This window comes from Lithobates pipiens, unplaced genomic scaffold, assembly GCF_037356315.1.
Source record: "Lithobates pipiens isolate NorthernLeopardFrog02 unplaced genomic scaffold, aLitPip1_a1.2 Scaffold_16, whole genome shotgun sequence".
Taxonomy (NCBI): Eukaryota; Metazoa; Chordata; class Amphibia; order Anura; family Ranidae; genus Lithobates; species Lithobates pipiens.
The window spans coordinates 369,839,741-369,855,800 of NW_027507748.1; the positions used below are offsets into that span (position 1 = coordinate 369,839,741).

Here is a 16,060-nt window from a genome sequence, read left to right on the forward strand (position 1 = left end):
TTGTTAGCCCTCCGGGGAGTGGTAAAATACCTGTTGCCTCGGGGTGATTGACCCAGTTCTGCTGTCTGAATGCTTCCGGGGCTTTTATTCAAGTCTGTTTACGGTCCCCAAAAAAGAGGGTGCGGTACATTCAATTCTGGACCTCAAGGCTCTAAAATGCTTTGTGCGGGTTCGGAAGTTCAGAATGGAGTCCATTCGCTCGGTGATGGCATCTCTTCATCGGGAGGGACTTTCTTGCCTCCATCAACATCAACGATGCCTACCTGCTCATTCCAATTTGTGCACAACACCAGCGATTCCTCTGCTTTGCTGTGGGAGAGGCGCATTATCATTTTGTGGTGTTGCCCTTTGGTTTCGGGTTTTCACAAAAGTGTTGGTCCCCAGTTCTGGCATTGCTGCACCAGCGGGAAATTGCTGTTCTGGGCGACCTTCTGTGAGCGGAGTCCCCTGCTACCCTGAGGGGCGATGTGGAGATCGCTATTCAGACAGATTTTAGGTGGCTGCTAAACAACCAGAAGTCTGTGCTGATTCCAGCTCAGAAATTGGATTATCTGGGTCTGACTCTGGCCCGAGTGTTCCTTTCACTGGACAAATTCCAGAAGTTACAGTCAGCGACTCGCTTATTGCCGTCCAGCAGGTGGGCCTCCCTGCAGATTTGCATGCAGGTGCTGGGCCTGATGGTATCTACTTTCGAGGCGGTCCCGTTTGCTCAGTTCCATACGAGACCCCTGCAAAAAAGTGATCCTGTTAAAAAGGACAAATATCCAGGATCTCTGGACAATCCGATTTGCTTATCCAAGAAGCCAAGGGGTCCCTGGTCTGGTGGCATTGTTCCCTGGCTCTTCGGCAGGGAAAATCCTTTCTCCCTCTGTACTGGATGGTGGTCACCATCGATGCCAGTCTTTCCAGGTGGGGAGGAGTCTTGAGCCTGAACTTTGCTTTGGGGTCACTGGGCGCTGGAGGAGACCAGGTTACCTATCAACATCTTGGAACTCCGGGTGATCAGACTCTGTCTGGATCATTAGACGGATCAGCTTCAGGGGCTCCTGGTACGGATCCAGTTGGACAATGCCACGACAATGTCAACCACCAGGGAGTAACAAGGAGTATTTTAACAGGCCTGGAAGTAGCAGGCATTCTCCGGTGGGCAGTTCGTTCTGTCTCCCACATGATCATGATCAAGCACCTTTGAATACTTGTGGAAATCGGCACTGCCAGTCTCAAGTGAAAAAATTGTCTTATAATTGATCCGATAGGAGTCTTTTTGACCCCAGACTGCAAAGCTGTGGGTCCTTGCCATTTGGTGAGTGGGGTCACAACAGGGGAGCGTGGCACACAGCACTGTTTAAATGTGGAGCACCAGCAATAATGTACTTTTTGAGCACATGGCACTTTATACAGTTATTCATGCAAAATGGTGTATATTCTGGTGTATTGTATTACCATTTTGCGAGCGCTGTTTATATTGTTTTTTCACATGCTGCCAGCAGCCTGTCAAACTCTGACAGGCTTACTGCTTCTGAATTTGAACAGTGTATCTAACATCTACAAACATATTTAGAGCAGTATGCATCCAGGGATAAATGCCAACAGACTAACAAGTCCGCATTTGATAGTTGACCTACTGCTCTCAGTGGGGCTGGACAGTACACCGGTCCCTGCAGCTAAACATCAGAGCCTCATGCATTAGGGCTAAATGCCCTGTAAGTAAGCATTCTGTTGGAAAACTGAGTGTTGCATGTTAATGTGCTGAAGTAATGCATAGAGTGGTTTGTGGCAAAAGTCAGTAAAGTTGAACTAACCCTTTTTTAAGGGCATAAAATGCCTTTTATTTTGTTTGTTTGTATTTTGTTTCACCTTTTTAATATTGCAACTGTGTCTGACAGTTACACGATTAAATGGTTGTCTCAACAGATGAACACTTCAGCCTGAAGGTGGCAGTGTTAGCCAAATGCTTTCCTTTTTTTATAACTGAAGCTTATCGACTCTCCAGAGCTTTGCATTCCATAGTTTAGTGAAAAACATTAAGCATAACTAACTAGTTAATTGTTTCAAGCTCTTATGGTGACCCTAGCTACACTCTGAGTGATGACTTCATTCTGACTTTTAAGTTCTGCCCCTTTGGGTAGTGGGAGATTGTATGCTGACTGACAATGTTGGCTTTAGGTGCTGCTTCTTGCACCTTACAAGAGGAGTGTCCATGATTCTCAGAAGAATTGCAGAGTTTTTTTAGGCTCATAACTGGTTCCCTGTGTCTTATCGCTTTGGTGTGCAGTATTTCTGATGTGTCTCATCTTTATTTAATGTTCAGGTCAGTTATTTTTTAAAACGAAAAAGACAGTTCATTGCATTTTTTCTTTTAGTTTCAGTTTTAATTTTGTCTCTTTGTTAGAAGGAAATATTCAGCTACTTCTAATGGAGTGTGTGAAGAAGAGACCTCTGACAAAATTCCATCCTGGGATTTTGTGGAAGCTACTCAACGAACAACATGTACCTGTTCAAGGTAAAATAAAATCTAGAGGTTCTGTAGAATTTAACATACTTTATAGCTCTTAATAGTATTTCTGTATATTTAATGTCAGTTTGCCTTCTCAGAAAATGGAAAGGTGTTCATCCTACCCTGTTTTCTCGACCTCTTTTAACCTTTAAAAAATGCACCATAGCTGGGTGCACACCCCAGTCTGCTGCCTTTACAGCTTAAAGTGGTTCTAAAGGCTTACGTTTTTTGTTTTTTTACCTTTTTAATGCATTCTCTGCATTAAGGTAAAAACCACCTGTGACCAGGGCCCCTGAGCCCAATCTTGATCCAGCACTGTGCTGGAGAGCAGCGGTGGTCTTTTCCCCCCTACAGGACAGAGGCAGCAGCAGAATCCCATTGCCATTGGCTCCTGCTGCTGTCAACCAAATCCTGTAACAAGGGGCCAGAGCCAAGCTGCGCTGTATGCATCTATGAATGCAGGCAGTGCAAATTGGAATCGAGCCCGCTTGAGTTTCCCCCTAGGAAGCAGCTATATGTAGAAGGGGTACTTACCGAAGAAAAGGAGCCAGGAGTGCTGACGTGAGACCCCGGAAGTGGAGGTTTGGGCTGTTCTGTGCAAAACCATTGCACTGAGCAGGCAAGTATGACCTGTTTGGGGGGGGGGGGGGGGGGGAACCTTTAGAATCTCTTTGAAGGTGAGCGGTTGGGGGTAGTAGTAATGAGGCTAAACCACATTTATTTATTTTTTAATCACTTCAATAACGGGCATTTTCACTCCTTTTTTTTTTTTTTTTTTTTCAGCGCTGTAACATTTTGAATGACAATTGCGTGGTCATGCAATACTGTACCCAAATTAACTTATTTTTTTCATTTTTCCCCCCACAAATGGCTTTCTTTTGGCAGTTTATATTTTTTACGCTATAAATAAAGCGTAATTTTTTTTGCTATTATCCAAATTTAAAAAAACAACACATTTTTCCCTCAGTTTAGACCGATATTTATTCTTCTACGTATTTTTGTTTAAAAAAATGTCAATAAGTGAATATTGATTGGTTTGCACAAAAATTATAGCGCCTACAAAATAGGTTATTGATTTTTTTTTTTTTTTTACTGGTAGTGATGGTGATCTGCGATTTTTATCATGACTGTGACATTGTGGCGGGCAGGTCGAACACTTTTGAAGCTATTTTGGGACCAGTGACATTTATACAACGATCAGTGCTATAAAAATGCACTGATTACTATGTAAATGTCACTGGCAGGGAATAAATTAACACTAGGGGGGCGATCAAGATTTAAATGTGTTGCCTAGGGAGTGATTCTAACTGTGGGGGGAGGGGACTGACTAAGGGAGGAGACTAATCTGTGTTCCTATATACTAGGAACACAGAATCTCCTCTCACCTGACAGGGGGTGGATCTGTGTGTTTACACACAGATCCATGTTCTTACTATGTCACAAGCGATCACGGGTGTCTGGCGGACATCACGGCCGCTGGGTATGCCCAGTGGCTCCTCTGTGACGCGGCAGGGCCGCACACCCCCTATACCGCCAGGAAGCCGGACATTATTTGACTATAACTGGGTAGTGAAGTGGTTAATTAAGACATTTGTCTGAACTTGTTGTTTCTAACGGTTTTAGATTGAGAAGATGTTCTTAAAAGTAAACTTCACTTTTGTGCTGCACATTTTAGGCTCTCTGGGATTGGAACCTCCTGTTTTTAGTAAGATCCTCCAAGAGTTAAATATTTCTACAGGGATGCAGACCCTGCGACTTTAGCATTAGAACAGAGTGTGAGCAGCTGATTAGAATGATTCAGTTCTATTCAGAATCCATATCCAAACCGGCTAGTGAAACCGCTGTCTTCAGAGCAGCAAAATGCAAGAATCTGCAACAAAGTTTTATTAAAATTCTTGCAATGTACATTGATCCCTTGGAGAGGATTGTGTGTTTTGTTGAAAAAAAAAAGTGGAATTCATCTTTATAGGATTTTATGATCTTTTATTTCAGGCATTGATTGCAGCAAAATTGTGTGGCTAACTACTTTTTCTTTCCATTTTTCAGGCACAAAAACCTTAAACAGAGAAATTCAGGTCAACAAGGGCAGGTGCCTCCTGCAGGGCCCCAGCAGCAAGCAGCTCAAAAGCACAAGACTAACGAAAAGCAGGAAAAGGGTGACAAGCCTCAGAAGCGCCCACTGACTCCTTTCCATCATCGAGTACCTCTTTTGGATGATGTTGGTATAGAAACAGACAATACAAACCAGAGACTTGGCATTCGTTCCCAAGATGGTAGAGGACGTTTCTCAAACATTCGACCTAACGATGTAGCAAAAACGCCACAGTTGCATGGCAATGAAATGAGTGGCTCACCTCCACCTCCTCCCTTGAGTCCACACTGTGAGGGTCTTGATGGGGGGGAGCCTATTAAAAACCCATCTACTCCTCAGAGTCAACATTTTTATCAAATGCCAACACCAGATCCACTAAACCCAGCAAAAACAATAGATGAAAGATTAGATGGCTTATCCCAAACCTTTGCTGCAGCGTTCACTGACGTCCTAGAGCCAACAGTGTATATTGGCACCGCAGTTCATCTGGAGGAGCAAGAAGCAGACCATACCTGGATGTATTACAAACTCCCAAAGAGAAAAGAGTCAGAGTTTCTGCCTCCACCACTTCCAAGTGATAAGCTGAAAGATGATGCTTTTGGCCTTTCTGTAAAGGAAAACATTACTTCAGTCACAGAGTAAGTCCTATATGTAAATATATGGGTGTCTGGAATGGGATACTTTCAATTGATTCCTGCTCGTGTCTCCAGCCTTTTTTTAAATTTGGTATAGTACCAGCCTAATGATCCTACTGACTGGTAGGTTACTCCTCATAGAATCATTGGCGGTACCTGCAGTTTGCCAACAGAGCGTACTGTATGTATGTGTGCCGAGATATGTTTTAGTTGTGTAAAAAGTCCTGCCTTCTCACTTGATTGCTTTTATCTAATTGCAAGAGGGAGGTGGCTATCTCCTCTGACTTAGGTGTGTGTTTTGACTAGGCCGAGACAGCAGGGGCTACACTCTCTCCCAAATGCTATAACAGCCGTGAATGCGTGTAAACCTAACAAGCTGACAATTTGGCTTCCACAGACCCCCAGAACATTTGCTTCAGTGAAGCACGGGAGAAATCAAGGCCTCTAATAGACCTTGATATCTCATTAAAGAGAACTTTTTACTATAAATACATTATCACATATACAAATATTTGGGTGTGCAGATTACCAGGACCCAGTCGGACTACTTAAAGAGCATTGAACCATTGCTTTTTCTATTTTGAAAGACAGAACTCAAACATGGGCTAAGTTCCCCTACTTAGGGGATTCTACTTCCCAAAATACTATAGATTATTTGGCAGTATATATACTGCTCAGATATTTTAAAATGATGTATACTATCCTTCGGGGCAGTAGTAGGCCTAAAGTTATGACATGTACGCCCAACCACCTTAGCAGTAACAACTGTACCAGACTTCAGCCAATACTATATGGCTGCTCAGCTATCCAACTTATACCATGTTATAAAGTTGATATTTACACCTGGTTAGCAGACCATTAGTGCCCAACTTTCTTCAACAGTTCTGTGATCTACTTAGATTGCTTCATGGATTCCCCACAATTGCAGCCCATCTCAGTCTCTTTTATCAATATAATAAAATTTGGGATTTGGCCATGTCTAAAACTCCCCCCTGTCTTCAGTCATACCCCTCTAAAAGAAAAAGTATTTACCAAGATTGACAGTGCCCAATCCCAGACACTTTCATGTACTTCATAATTGAAGGGTTAAACCATTTCATATACTAAAGTCAGGATTCTCTCTCCCAAACTATGCTTTTTCGCTACCTCCAACTGTTGCATGCGCTGTGAACACATATGCTGATGGGTACCCAGCCCTACATGTTTGCTCTGTGTTTACAATCTACTGCTTACTCCAGCCAAAACTAATTTGACTTATTCTATCAAGGCCCACTAGGAACAAGATGCAGGTGATTTAATGAAGGGGAGATGCTCGATGACCTTAAATTGGTATCTCTTAACCACTTGCCGACCAGCCGCCGCAGTCGTACTGGTATAACGTCGCTTCGCCCAGCTGTGCCATAGCACTGATTTTATAGCACTGATAGCTGTATAAATGCCAGTGGTCCAAAAAATGTCAAAATTGTCTGTGTCCGCCATAATGTCGCAGTCCTGTTAAAAATCGTAGATCGCAGCAATTACTAGTAAAAATAAAATTAATAAATAAAAATGCCATAAAACGATTCCCCGTATTGTAGATGCTATAACTTTTGCAGAAACCAATCCATTTATGCTTTATTGCTTCTTTTTTTTTTTTTTTTTCAAAAAATATGTACAATAATACATATTGGCCTAAACTAAACTGAGGGAAACATATATTTTTTTTTTATAGATTTTTGGGGGATATTTATTGTAGCAAAAATTTTTTAAATTCTTTTTTTTTGCGCCTTAAAAAATAAAAACCGCGGTGGTGATCAAATGCCACCAAAAGAAAACTCTATTTGTGGGGGAAAAGGGACCTAAATTTTGATTGGGTGCAACGTCGCACAACCACGCAATTGTCAGTAAAAGCGGCGCAGTGGCAAATCGGTCAGTCCTCTGGTCAGGAAGCGGGTAAAATCTTCCGGGCCTGAAGCGGTTAAACTCGCCAATCAGCTCACAGCTCTAAATTTTACATACAGCATACATGACCCCTATGCATATGCCAAAATGTTGTCCCACAGACAGCCCATTCTGCTTGAAGTGCTTGACCATTTTGCTGGTCAAAGACCAGACCACTTTTTGCGATTCGGCACTGCGTCGCTTTAACTGACAATTGCGCGGTCGTGCGACGTGGCTCCCAAACAAAATTGACGTCCTTTTTTTCCCACGAATAGAGCTTTCTTTTGGTGGTATTTGATCACCCCTGCGGTTTTTATTTTTTGCGCTATAAACAAAAATAGAGCGGCAATTTTGAAAAAAACGCATTATTTTTTACTTTTTGTTATAATAAATACCCCCCAAAAATATATAAAAAAACATATTTTTTCCCCCTCGGTTTAGGCCGATACGTATTCTTCTACATATTTTTGGTAAAAAAATCGCAATAAGCGATTGGTTAGTGCAAAAGTTATAGCGTTTACAAAATAGGGATAGTTTTATAGCATTTTTATTAATTTTTTTTTTTTTTTATACTAGTAATGGCGGCGATCAGCGATTTTTTTATTGTGACTGCGACATTGTGGGGGACCCATCGGACATTTTTGACACACTTTTGGGACCATTGTCATTTATACAGTAATCACTGCTATATAAATGCAGTGATTCCTGTGTAAATGACACTGGCAGTGAAGGGGTTAACCAGGGGGTGGCAGTGTAGGGGTTAAGTGTTCCTAGGGGTGTGTTACTAACTGTGGGGGGGTTGGGCTTTCATTTAGTGAACAATGATCTCTGCTCCAATCACATGGAGCAGAGATCAGCGTCACTAGTTGCTAGGCAGCATGGAGACATGCTATTTACACGGCATTTCCTCCATTCAGCCGTCCCGTGCGACGATCGCGGGTATGCCCGCGGCGATCGAGTCCGCGGGTCCCGCGACCGGACTCACGGGGGTCCCGACCAGCGCGGGAGCGCACCGCCGCTGACGCGCTCCCGATGGCAGGGCGGCATTGAAGATTGGACGTACATGTACGCCAATATGCCTGCCCGTGCCATTCTGTCGACCTACATCGTCGTGCGCTGGTCGGGAACCGGTTAATTGCTCCGGTCACATTTAGTCACCTTTTTATATGGCACTGTCCTAAAATTCAGGGCTTTTGGGCACGGGTCGTTACATTTTTTACACAACCCTATGGGTTCTCCACTTTGCCTAAACCCCAAACCTCTTCCCTAACCCTGATACAGATAAGTACATGACCACCTTGTATAAAACGCTATTCAATTCTAGAAGGCTTATAGCCCTTGATTGAATGCATGCTCTTCCCCTGACACTTTAAGCTCTGATAGTTGAAGCTAGTACTTTGCTTTTTAAACTGATCTTTACATTAATAGGGGTTGTCCTAATAAATACAATACGTTATGGGACCGATGGTTGTCATCTTCAGACACATGTACCTAACTGCCCTTTTCTTGGAGGTGCGATCTGAGTCACTTGGGGGTTTATTTGTTGTCCAGATGTAAATCCTGCATTGCGTGTACATAATTTGATTTGTTCATCCCGATTTGTGTATTATCTTACTGCAGGGCTCGACAAAACCCGGGCGCCAGGTCGCATTTGCGACTAGAATTAGCGAACTGGCGCCTGGGGCAGCACAGCTGGGGGTATGCTGTCTCCGCGGACCCCCCCGGCGCGATCGCGTCGGGCCGCGCTGCCGGCGGCCGGTAATTTAGCCCCCGGCTTTGAGGCCTTCTACGATCCTATGGTTCCTTCTGGAATCTGGCGCCCTCTTGTGGTGGCCGTTGGAATTACAACCAGCAATGCTAATGGATGCAATGCTAATTTTCCCTGCCTGCCAGCCTATCTTCCTTCCCTTTACTCAGAACCCCTAAAAATTATATATATATTTTATTCTAACACCCTAAAGAATAAAATGGTGGTCGTTGCAATACTGTCTGTCACACCGTATTTGCACAGCGGACTTACAAGCGCACTTTTTTGGGGAAAATGTATTTAATAAAAAAAAAAAAAAAGATAACAGTAAAGTTAGCCCAATTTTTTTTAATATTGTGAAAGATAATGTTGCGTCGAGTAAATCGATACCAAACATGTCATGCTTCACAATTGCGCCCGCTCATGGAATGGCGACAAACTTTTACCCTTTAATATCTCCATAGGCGACAAAAAATTCTACAGGTTGCACTTTTTAAGTTACAGATGAGGTCTGGGGCTAGAATTATTGCTCTCACTCTACCGATCGCAGCGATACCTCACATGTGTGATTTGAACACCGCTTTCATATATGCGTTCGCTTCTGCACGCAAGCTTGGCGGGACAGGGCACGTTTAAAATATTTTTTTTTATTTTAACTTTTATTTTTATTTTTTCACTGTTCTTTAAAAAAAAAAAAAAAAAAAGTGTGTCACTTTTATTCCTATTACAAGGAATGTAAAAATCCCTTGTAATAGAAAAAAGCATGACAGGTCCTCTTGTATATGAGATCTGGGGTCAGAGAGACCTCACATCTCATATTTACACTAAAATGCAATTTAAAAAAAAATTGTCATTTGAAAAAAATAAAAAAAAAAAATGTCCCTCTAAGAGCTATGGGCAATGACTTGGAGACAGGTGGGGGGCTGGGGGCGCTATCTTCCCCTCACTCGTCTCCATGTCAGGCCAGGGACAGGTCCAGATCGCCGTCACGGACCTGGCTCCTAACTTTTTTAGCTGGCTCCTAGATTCCAAGCAAATTTGTCAACCCCTGTCTTACTGGCTAATCGTATGTGTTACTCTCTGTATCGTATATATCCTAATGTTTGCATTTTGGAACAAGTTTTTAATAAAGAGCCTATTTTTGGAGTAAAAGGGGGGAAGTCTGCTTTAACAACCTACAAAGCGCAGAAAAATAAAACCTACTTCAAATCAATGTTTGGTGTGTCTGCCACACTTTACCTTTTTAAAGGATAAGTTCACCTTTCGGAACATGTTACGTGTTCTAACTGTATTGAGTGTAATATATTGCATCCGCCCCCCCAATCCCCGCCATAGTGTGACACACACACACACTCTTTACTTTGAATAGACTACAGCTACTGTCGGGCCACCGCGGCTTGTAGTTCAAAATGGACTGTGAAAACTCTGAGCATGGGAGTAAGCTGCATGGATCCCCCCCCCCCCCCCCCCCAGAAGCCTGACATTGTACCACTCATCCACCACTAGTATTACATGTTGGATACATTCTGCCAGTAATTTTAGAAATGAAGTCCATTAATTGTGACTCAATTCTCAACTTCACATGCAGAAATGCAGCCCCAAACCTGCAACATGCATGCTCCACCATGCTCCTGTAAGGCCTCATGTACACTGCTGCTGGTAAACAGACATTCAGAGGCAGTTGGATGCCTTTTTCAACTGCCCCTGAACTCATCCAATGTTATCTTACATGTACACAGGTTTGTTTAATGTGGTTTTTCGGCAGTTTCGTTTTTTATAGGCTTTTCTTTGAAGGCAAAAAAATTCAGACCCCAAAGTTTCCAACGTTTCAGATGCCAAACATGGTAACTCATGTTTTGGGTGAGGATGTAAAAGTGTCCTGTGTCTATTAAGCCATACCTGCAAGTTACTCATCCTTGTACCTACTTTCACTCCAGCTGGCAAACTGTCATCTGTTACAGCCAAAAAATTCAGATTTGCACTCGGCAGCAGGAACGCTGTACTGCTGAGTGCAATTTTTCTGCACCCCAGTTTTTGTGTTTTGTGCATAGGTGAGTTGCTTGACTTTGTTTCTACTTTGGAGGTAGGGCTTTAAGGCAGTTTTGGACTTAAAGTGGTTGTAAACCTCGGACATGAAATCTGAACAAAGCATATTCTATAGTGTCCACTTGTCCCAGTTTAGAGCACCAAGTGTAACTTCTGTCTGCTGCGTCATTCCTCTGAGAAAAATTATGACTGGAGTGATCACCAGCTAATTGACAACCTCAGCTCTGCTGTTCCTGTGTGAGGGGGTTGTTTTTTCCCTCCCAATCACCTCTCGGACCTCCTCACTGACCTCTGCAGAGCGCAACTTCAGTTCTCTCTCCCCCCCCCCCTTTTTTTTTTTTTTTTTTTTCTGACAGCTCAGACAAGTTTTATAAACTTTGAATAAATGTAAAAGAGAAGACTGCAGATAGACAGATACAACTTATGTAGGTGGATTTGTTTCATGTGTGTATTACCTGAGGATAGTCCCTTCACTGACTAAATGTAAGGAGTTACAACCACTTTAAGATGGCTGTTCCAGGATCACACTGGTTTTTGGCGGGTCTCCACTAATATTTCCTCTGTTTCCTTGGTCAACCATTGTGTTTTGGTCTTCACCTTTATCTGGTTCTTTGCACTTCTTTAAAGAGCTCATCTGGAAGCTCCTGTCTTTGGAATTTTTACTTGTTGGACACCTTGTTGATGCAGAATACCACTCTATGCTATGCTGATGTGCCCAGTGTACAATTTTGTTAAAGTTTAACTAACTGGCTTCCATGACCTGAACTTATTAGTTCAACATGAGTTTTCTTATGTACCTGGGTGAACACACAAAATGTTGATTTTTAGAGTTCTTCTGTTTACACACTTTGTAGGTTAATTGATAAAAACTATACATTGTTTTTTTTTCATTTTATTTTTTATGCATCCTCACTTTACAGCTTTTTTTTTTTTTTTTTTTTCCCCACAAGCGCCTAAAAAAAAAAAAAACTTTCACAGTACTGTGTATAAAAGGTGGGCTACAGAGATGACAGGTGTAGGGGAGGACGACGGGAATGAGAGGGAAAGGAGGGAGAGAGAATACAGCACCTGGTATTCCCAGTCGGTCTCCCAACCAAGTACTAACCAGACCTGATCCCGCTTGGGCTCGGTTCACACAGGGGCGACTTGTCCAGGCGACTTCGCCGCCTGACAAGTCGCGCTCCGTTCTGTACTATGGAACCGTTCTAATAGGAGCGACTCAAGTCGCTCCGACTTAGAAAAAAGGTTCCTGTACTACTTTGGGTCGACTTCAGGCGACTTGCATTGACTTCTATACAGATGTATATATATTAGAAATATGATCCCGCATTTGATCACACATATGTCTAGCAGTCTGACCCATATATTGTTTCTGACAAAGTATACAACACGTACCTGGTCTAGCAGTTGACTAAGGCCCCGATCACACCACGTGCAGAAACGTCAGTTTTTCTGCTCGAGTTCTGCAAAGGCACAAAAAAAAACCTGACATGACCTCAACACTGGTGTGAACGGGGCGCATAACTGATGCGCATAAAAACTCACTGAAATGCGCATGTAAACTGATGTGAAATTGGTGTAAACTCACGCCGCTGCAAGTGAAATCTGCGCAGTTTTCGTGCATGTATGGTGTGAAAGAGCTCTAACTGTTTAACGGGAAAATAACTCCCTTTAGTGCATGAGATAACCATACCTGCATTGCCTATACATTTTCAAGGCTAAGGGCATTGTACTTCTAAGCAGCAGTAGTTTGGTGCCAAATCCCAGTATGAGAAACAGACGTGAATAAACTAGGTGAAATCGTCTGACCTAACGTGGGAGCCTTTCTAGCCACAAATCTTGTCCCACGGCTCAAAATAGCTATACGCCGGGTCACCATGTAAGATGAGTAAGTAATTTGTCACAATACCTTTGACTTCCCTAAATGCACCCGATCTCGTCTGATTCCTGAGGCTCAGCAGTTTTGTGCCTGGATAGTACTTGGATGGGAGAACACCAGGTGCTGTTACCTCTCCTGCATTTCTCCCCCCCCCCCCCCCCCCCCCTTTGTTATCCCACTTTCATTTTATATCTATTTTCTCAATTACACCTCCCTGTCATGGGGTTCTACCAACACCCATAATATCAAACCTGCCCATATTCATATGCTCTCAAATTTACCCCTAGTGTTTTGGTGTGAATATTGCAACTAATATAATATTGTCCAGCCACTGTTAAATAATTTTTTTTTTTTTTTTTTTTTTGTTATTTTAATTTTGGATTTTTGTAATATGCTGTAATACTTGAGGTTTTTACCACCAAGTGATGTTTTTCTAGGTCTTGGTGTTTTTTGTTTTGTGGTGGAGACCGTGTGTGTGTGTTAATCTCTTAGTCATTGTATTGTGTCCAGCCCCCTTTGTTGTCATTCCGTTCCCTGTGGCTGCAAGCGCTGTGTTCTTTTGTGAATGATTTTTCATCTGTTTGGGATGTATATATATTTTTGCAGTTGTATGTTGTATCACATATGGCGGTTTTAACTATATTGAACCATATATATTCTTCCTTGCCCCTAAATAGAGACCCTGGAGAATAAAATGGTGGTTGTTGCAATATTTTATGTCATAATGTATTTGTGCAGTAGTCGTTCAAATGCAATTTTTTTTGGGCCAAAAATTACATTTTTAATGAATTAAAAAAATAAATAAAAAAAAAAAGTAACCAGTAAAGTTAGCCTTTTTTTTTTTTTTTTTTTTTTTTGCATAATGTGAATGATTTTACGCTGTGAGAATCGGGATTTTATTCTAAGCAAAACAAATCGTGATTCTGATTTTGGGCAGAATCGCGCAGCTCTAGCTGATGTTTAACCACAGGTGGGTTCTCCCGCATACTGCCTCAACGATTAAGCCCACTAGGGAGAAAAACATGTCTCTCCTTTGGGTGGAGAGTAGAGCTGAAGCAATCTTTCTTTCATTACCTAGTAGAGTTTTGGTCACCATGAGTCAGCGCACTGCGTGCGATCAGTTGCCATTTTTCTTATGCTATCAGGTCTTACCCTGAATTTGGACTACTGCTATTCGGGATTTAGATTCCCTCTTTGTGCTTCCTGAAGGCCCACAAGGTTGGGGTAGAAAGGTAGCTTCCAAATCTACCACTTCTTGATTGATCAACTTATGGGCTAAAGAGTAAAGTTCTGCTGTTTTGGTGACAGCTCACTCTACCAGGAGTTCTGGGAAACATGTTGAATACATGATTTGTTAGGGCCCACTATACTTTTGTTCCCTCTAGTGGGGCATATCAAGTATTGGCGACACACATGTATTTTTGTCAATTTTGTATTTTAACCACTTGCTTACTGGGCACTTAAACACCCTTCCTGCCTAGACCAATTTTCAGCTTTCAGTGCTCACACTTTGAATGACAATTACTCAGTCATGCAACACTGTACCCAAATGAATTTTTTGTCCCTTCCCCCCCCCCCCCCCCCCACAAATAGAGCTTTCTTTTGGTGGTATTTGATCACCTCTGGGGTTTTTATTTTTTGCGCTATAAATGAAAAAAGACCGAAATTTTTAAAAAAACCGCATATTTCTTTGTTTCTGTGACAGAATTATGCAAATTATTAATTTTATCTTCATACATTTTGGCCACAATTTATACTGCTACATATCTTTGGTAAAAATAACCCAAATTAGTGGATATTATTTGGTCTTTGTGAAAGTTATAGAGTCTACAAGCTATGGTGCGAATCGCACAAAATTGATCACATCTGATGTTCTGGTGGCCTATCTCGCTTCTTGTGACCCGAACAAGTCAGGAAAGTACAAATACCCCCCAAATGACCCCTTTTTGGAAAGTAGACATTCCAAGGTATTTAGTAAGAGGCATGGTGAGCTTTTTGATGTTGTAATTTTTTTCCCACAATTCTTTGCAAAATTAAGATTTTTCATTTTTATTTTTTTCCACAAAATTGTCATTGTAATAGGTTATTTCTCTCACATGGCATGTGTATACCACAAATGACACCCCCAAAAAATTCTGCTACTCCTGAGTATTACAATACCACATGTGTGGGACTTTTTCACAGCCTGGCCACATAGAGAGGTCCAACATGCAGGGAGCGCCATCAGGTGTTCTAGGAGCATAAATTACACATCTAACTTGTTGACTACCTATTACACTTTTGAAGGCCCTGGAGCACCAGGACAATGACAAATGGCACATATACGTGGCAATGATGACACTTACACGTGGCACTGATGACACGTGACACTGACAACAGATGGCACGTAACACTGACAGGTGGCACTGATGACAAATGGCACTGATACGTGGCACTGATGACAGATGGCACTAATATGTGGCACTGACAGGTGGCATATATATATATATATATATATATATATATATATATATAATATATATATATATATATATATTAATATAATATAATATATTTTTACATATTCTCTTGCCTTTGCACGTTGTCTAAACTGGTACCAATATAGTCCATTTTTATCCTCCTGTGGTAACTAGTAATAGGGGTTGGTCTTCAATGTCCTTTTTGGATGATGGTACCTCTAACTTTCGCCGATGTAGTTAACTTGAACATAGGCTAATCTTTTGCTACCAGGAGTGTTGGTGCTTCTTCAGCTATTCATCATCAGGCTTCAGTAGCTCAAGTTTGTAAAGATGCCATCTGCTCTTTTACAAAGTTTTACCAAGTGATTCACCAAGAGAATTACCATTGTCTAATTACCTGAAGGTGGCAGCATATCACCCTGTTGTAATTGATATACAGATGCTCTTTGTCCCCTGATGTACTCCAAGAAAATGCTTTTACACGTAAACCATGAATCCATTTATTGAGCCATTCACTGTGGGTGCCTACGAAAATGTTAGGGTAAAGTATAAAACCTGACTTGTGTGGGGGATTGCGGAATCAAGACATTGCAGAGATGAAAAAAACACTGTGGGACTCAAGGGTGTTATGGGCCTCTGTCACACTTGCAAATTAGGCCAACTGTGGTTCCCTGCGATTTAGCTGCAGGCGAGAAAGCCCCAGTCAAAGCAATGGGAGCTCTTCCTGGATGTTTGACTGTAAATCGGTAATGCAGTGATTACCTGTGGCCCTGGACACAGAGGGG

General features: G+C 42.0%; 1 protein-coding gene across 3 annotated transcripts in view; it reads left to right on the forward strand.

Annotated features, from left to right (window-relative positions):
• Positions 1 to 16,060, forward strand: part of MED13 (mediator complex subunit 13) — a 187,373-nt gene that overhangs the window by 85,692 nt on the left and 85,621 nt on the right. For 2 of the 3 annotated variants that reach the window (XM_077482121.1, XM_077482122.1), the window contains exons 8-9: positions 2,393 to 2,503; positions 4,544 to 5,227. In XM_077482121.1, coding sequence (XP_077338247.1) covers positions 2,393 to 2,503; positions 4,544 to 5,227 — 795 coding nt within the window. The remainder of the gene's footprint in view (positions 1 to 2,392; positions 2,504 to 4,543; positions 5,228 to 16,060) is intronic. The other variant, XM_077482123.1, reaches the window with a different exon arrangement.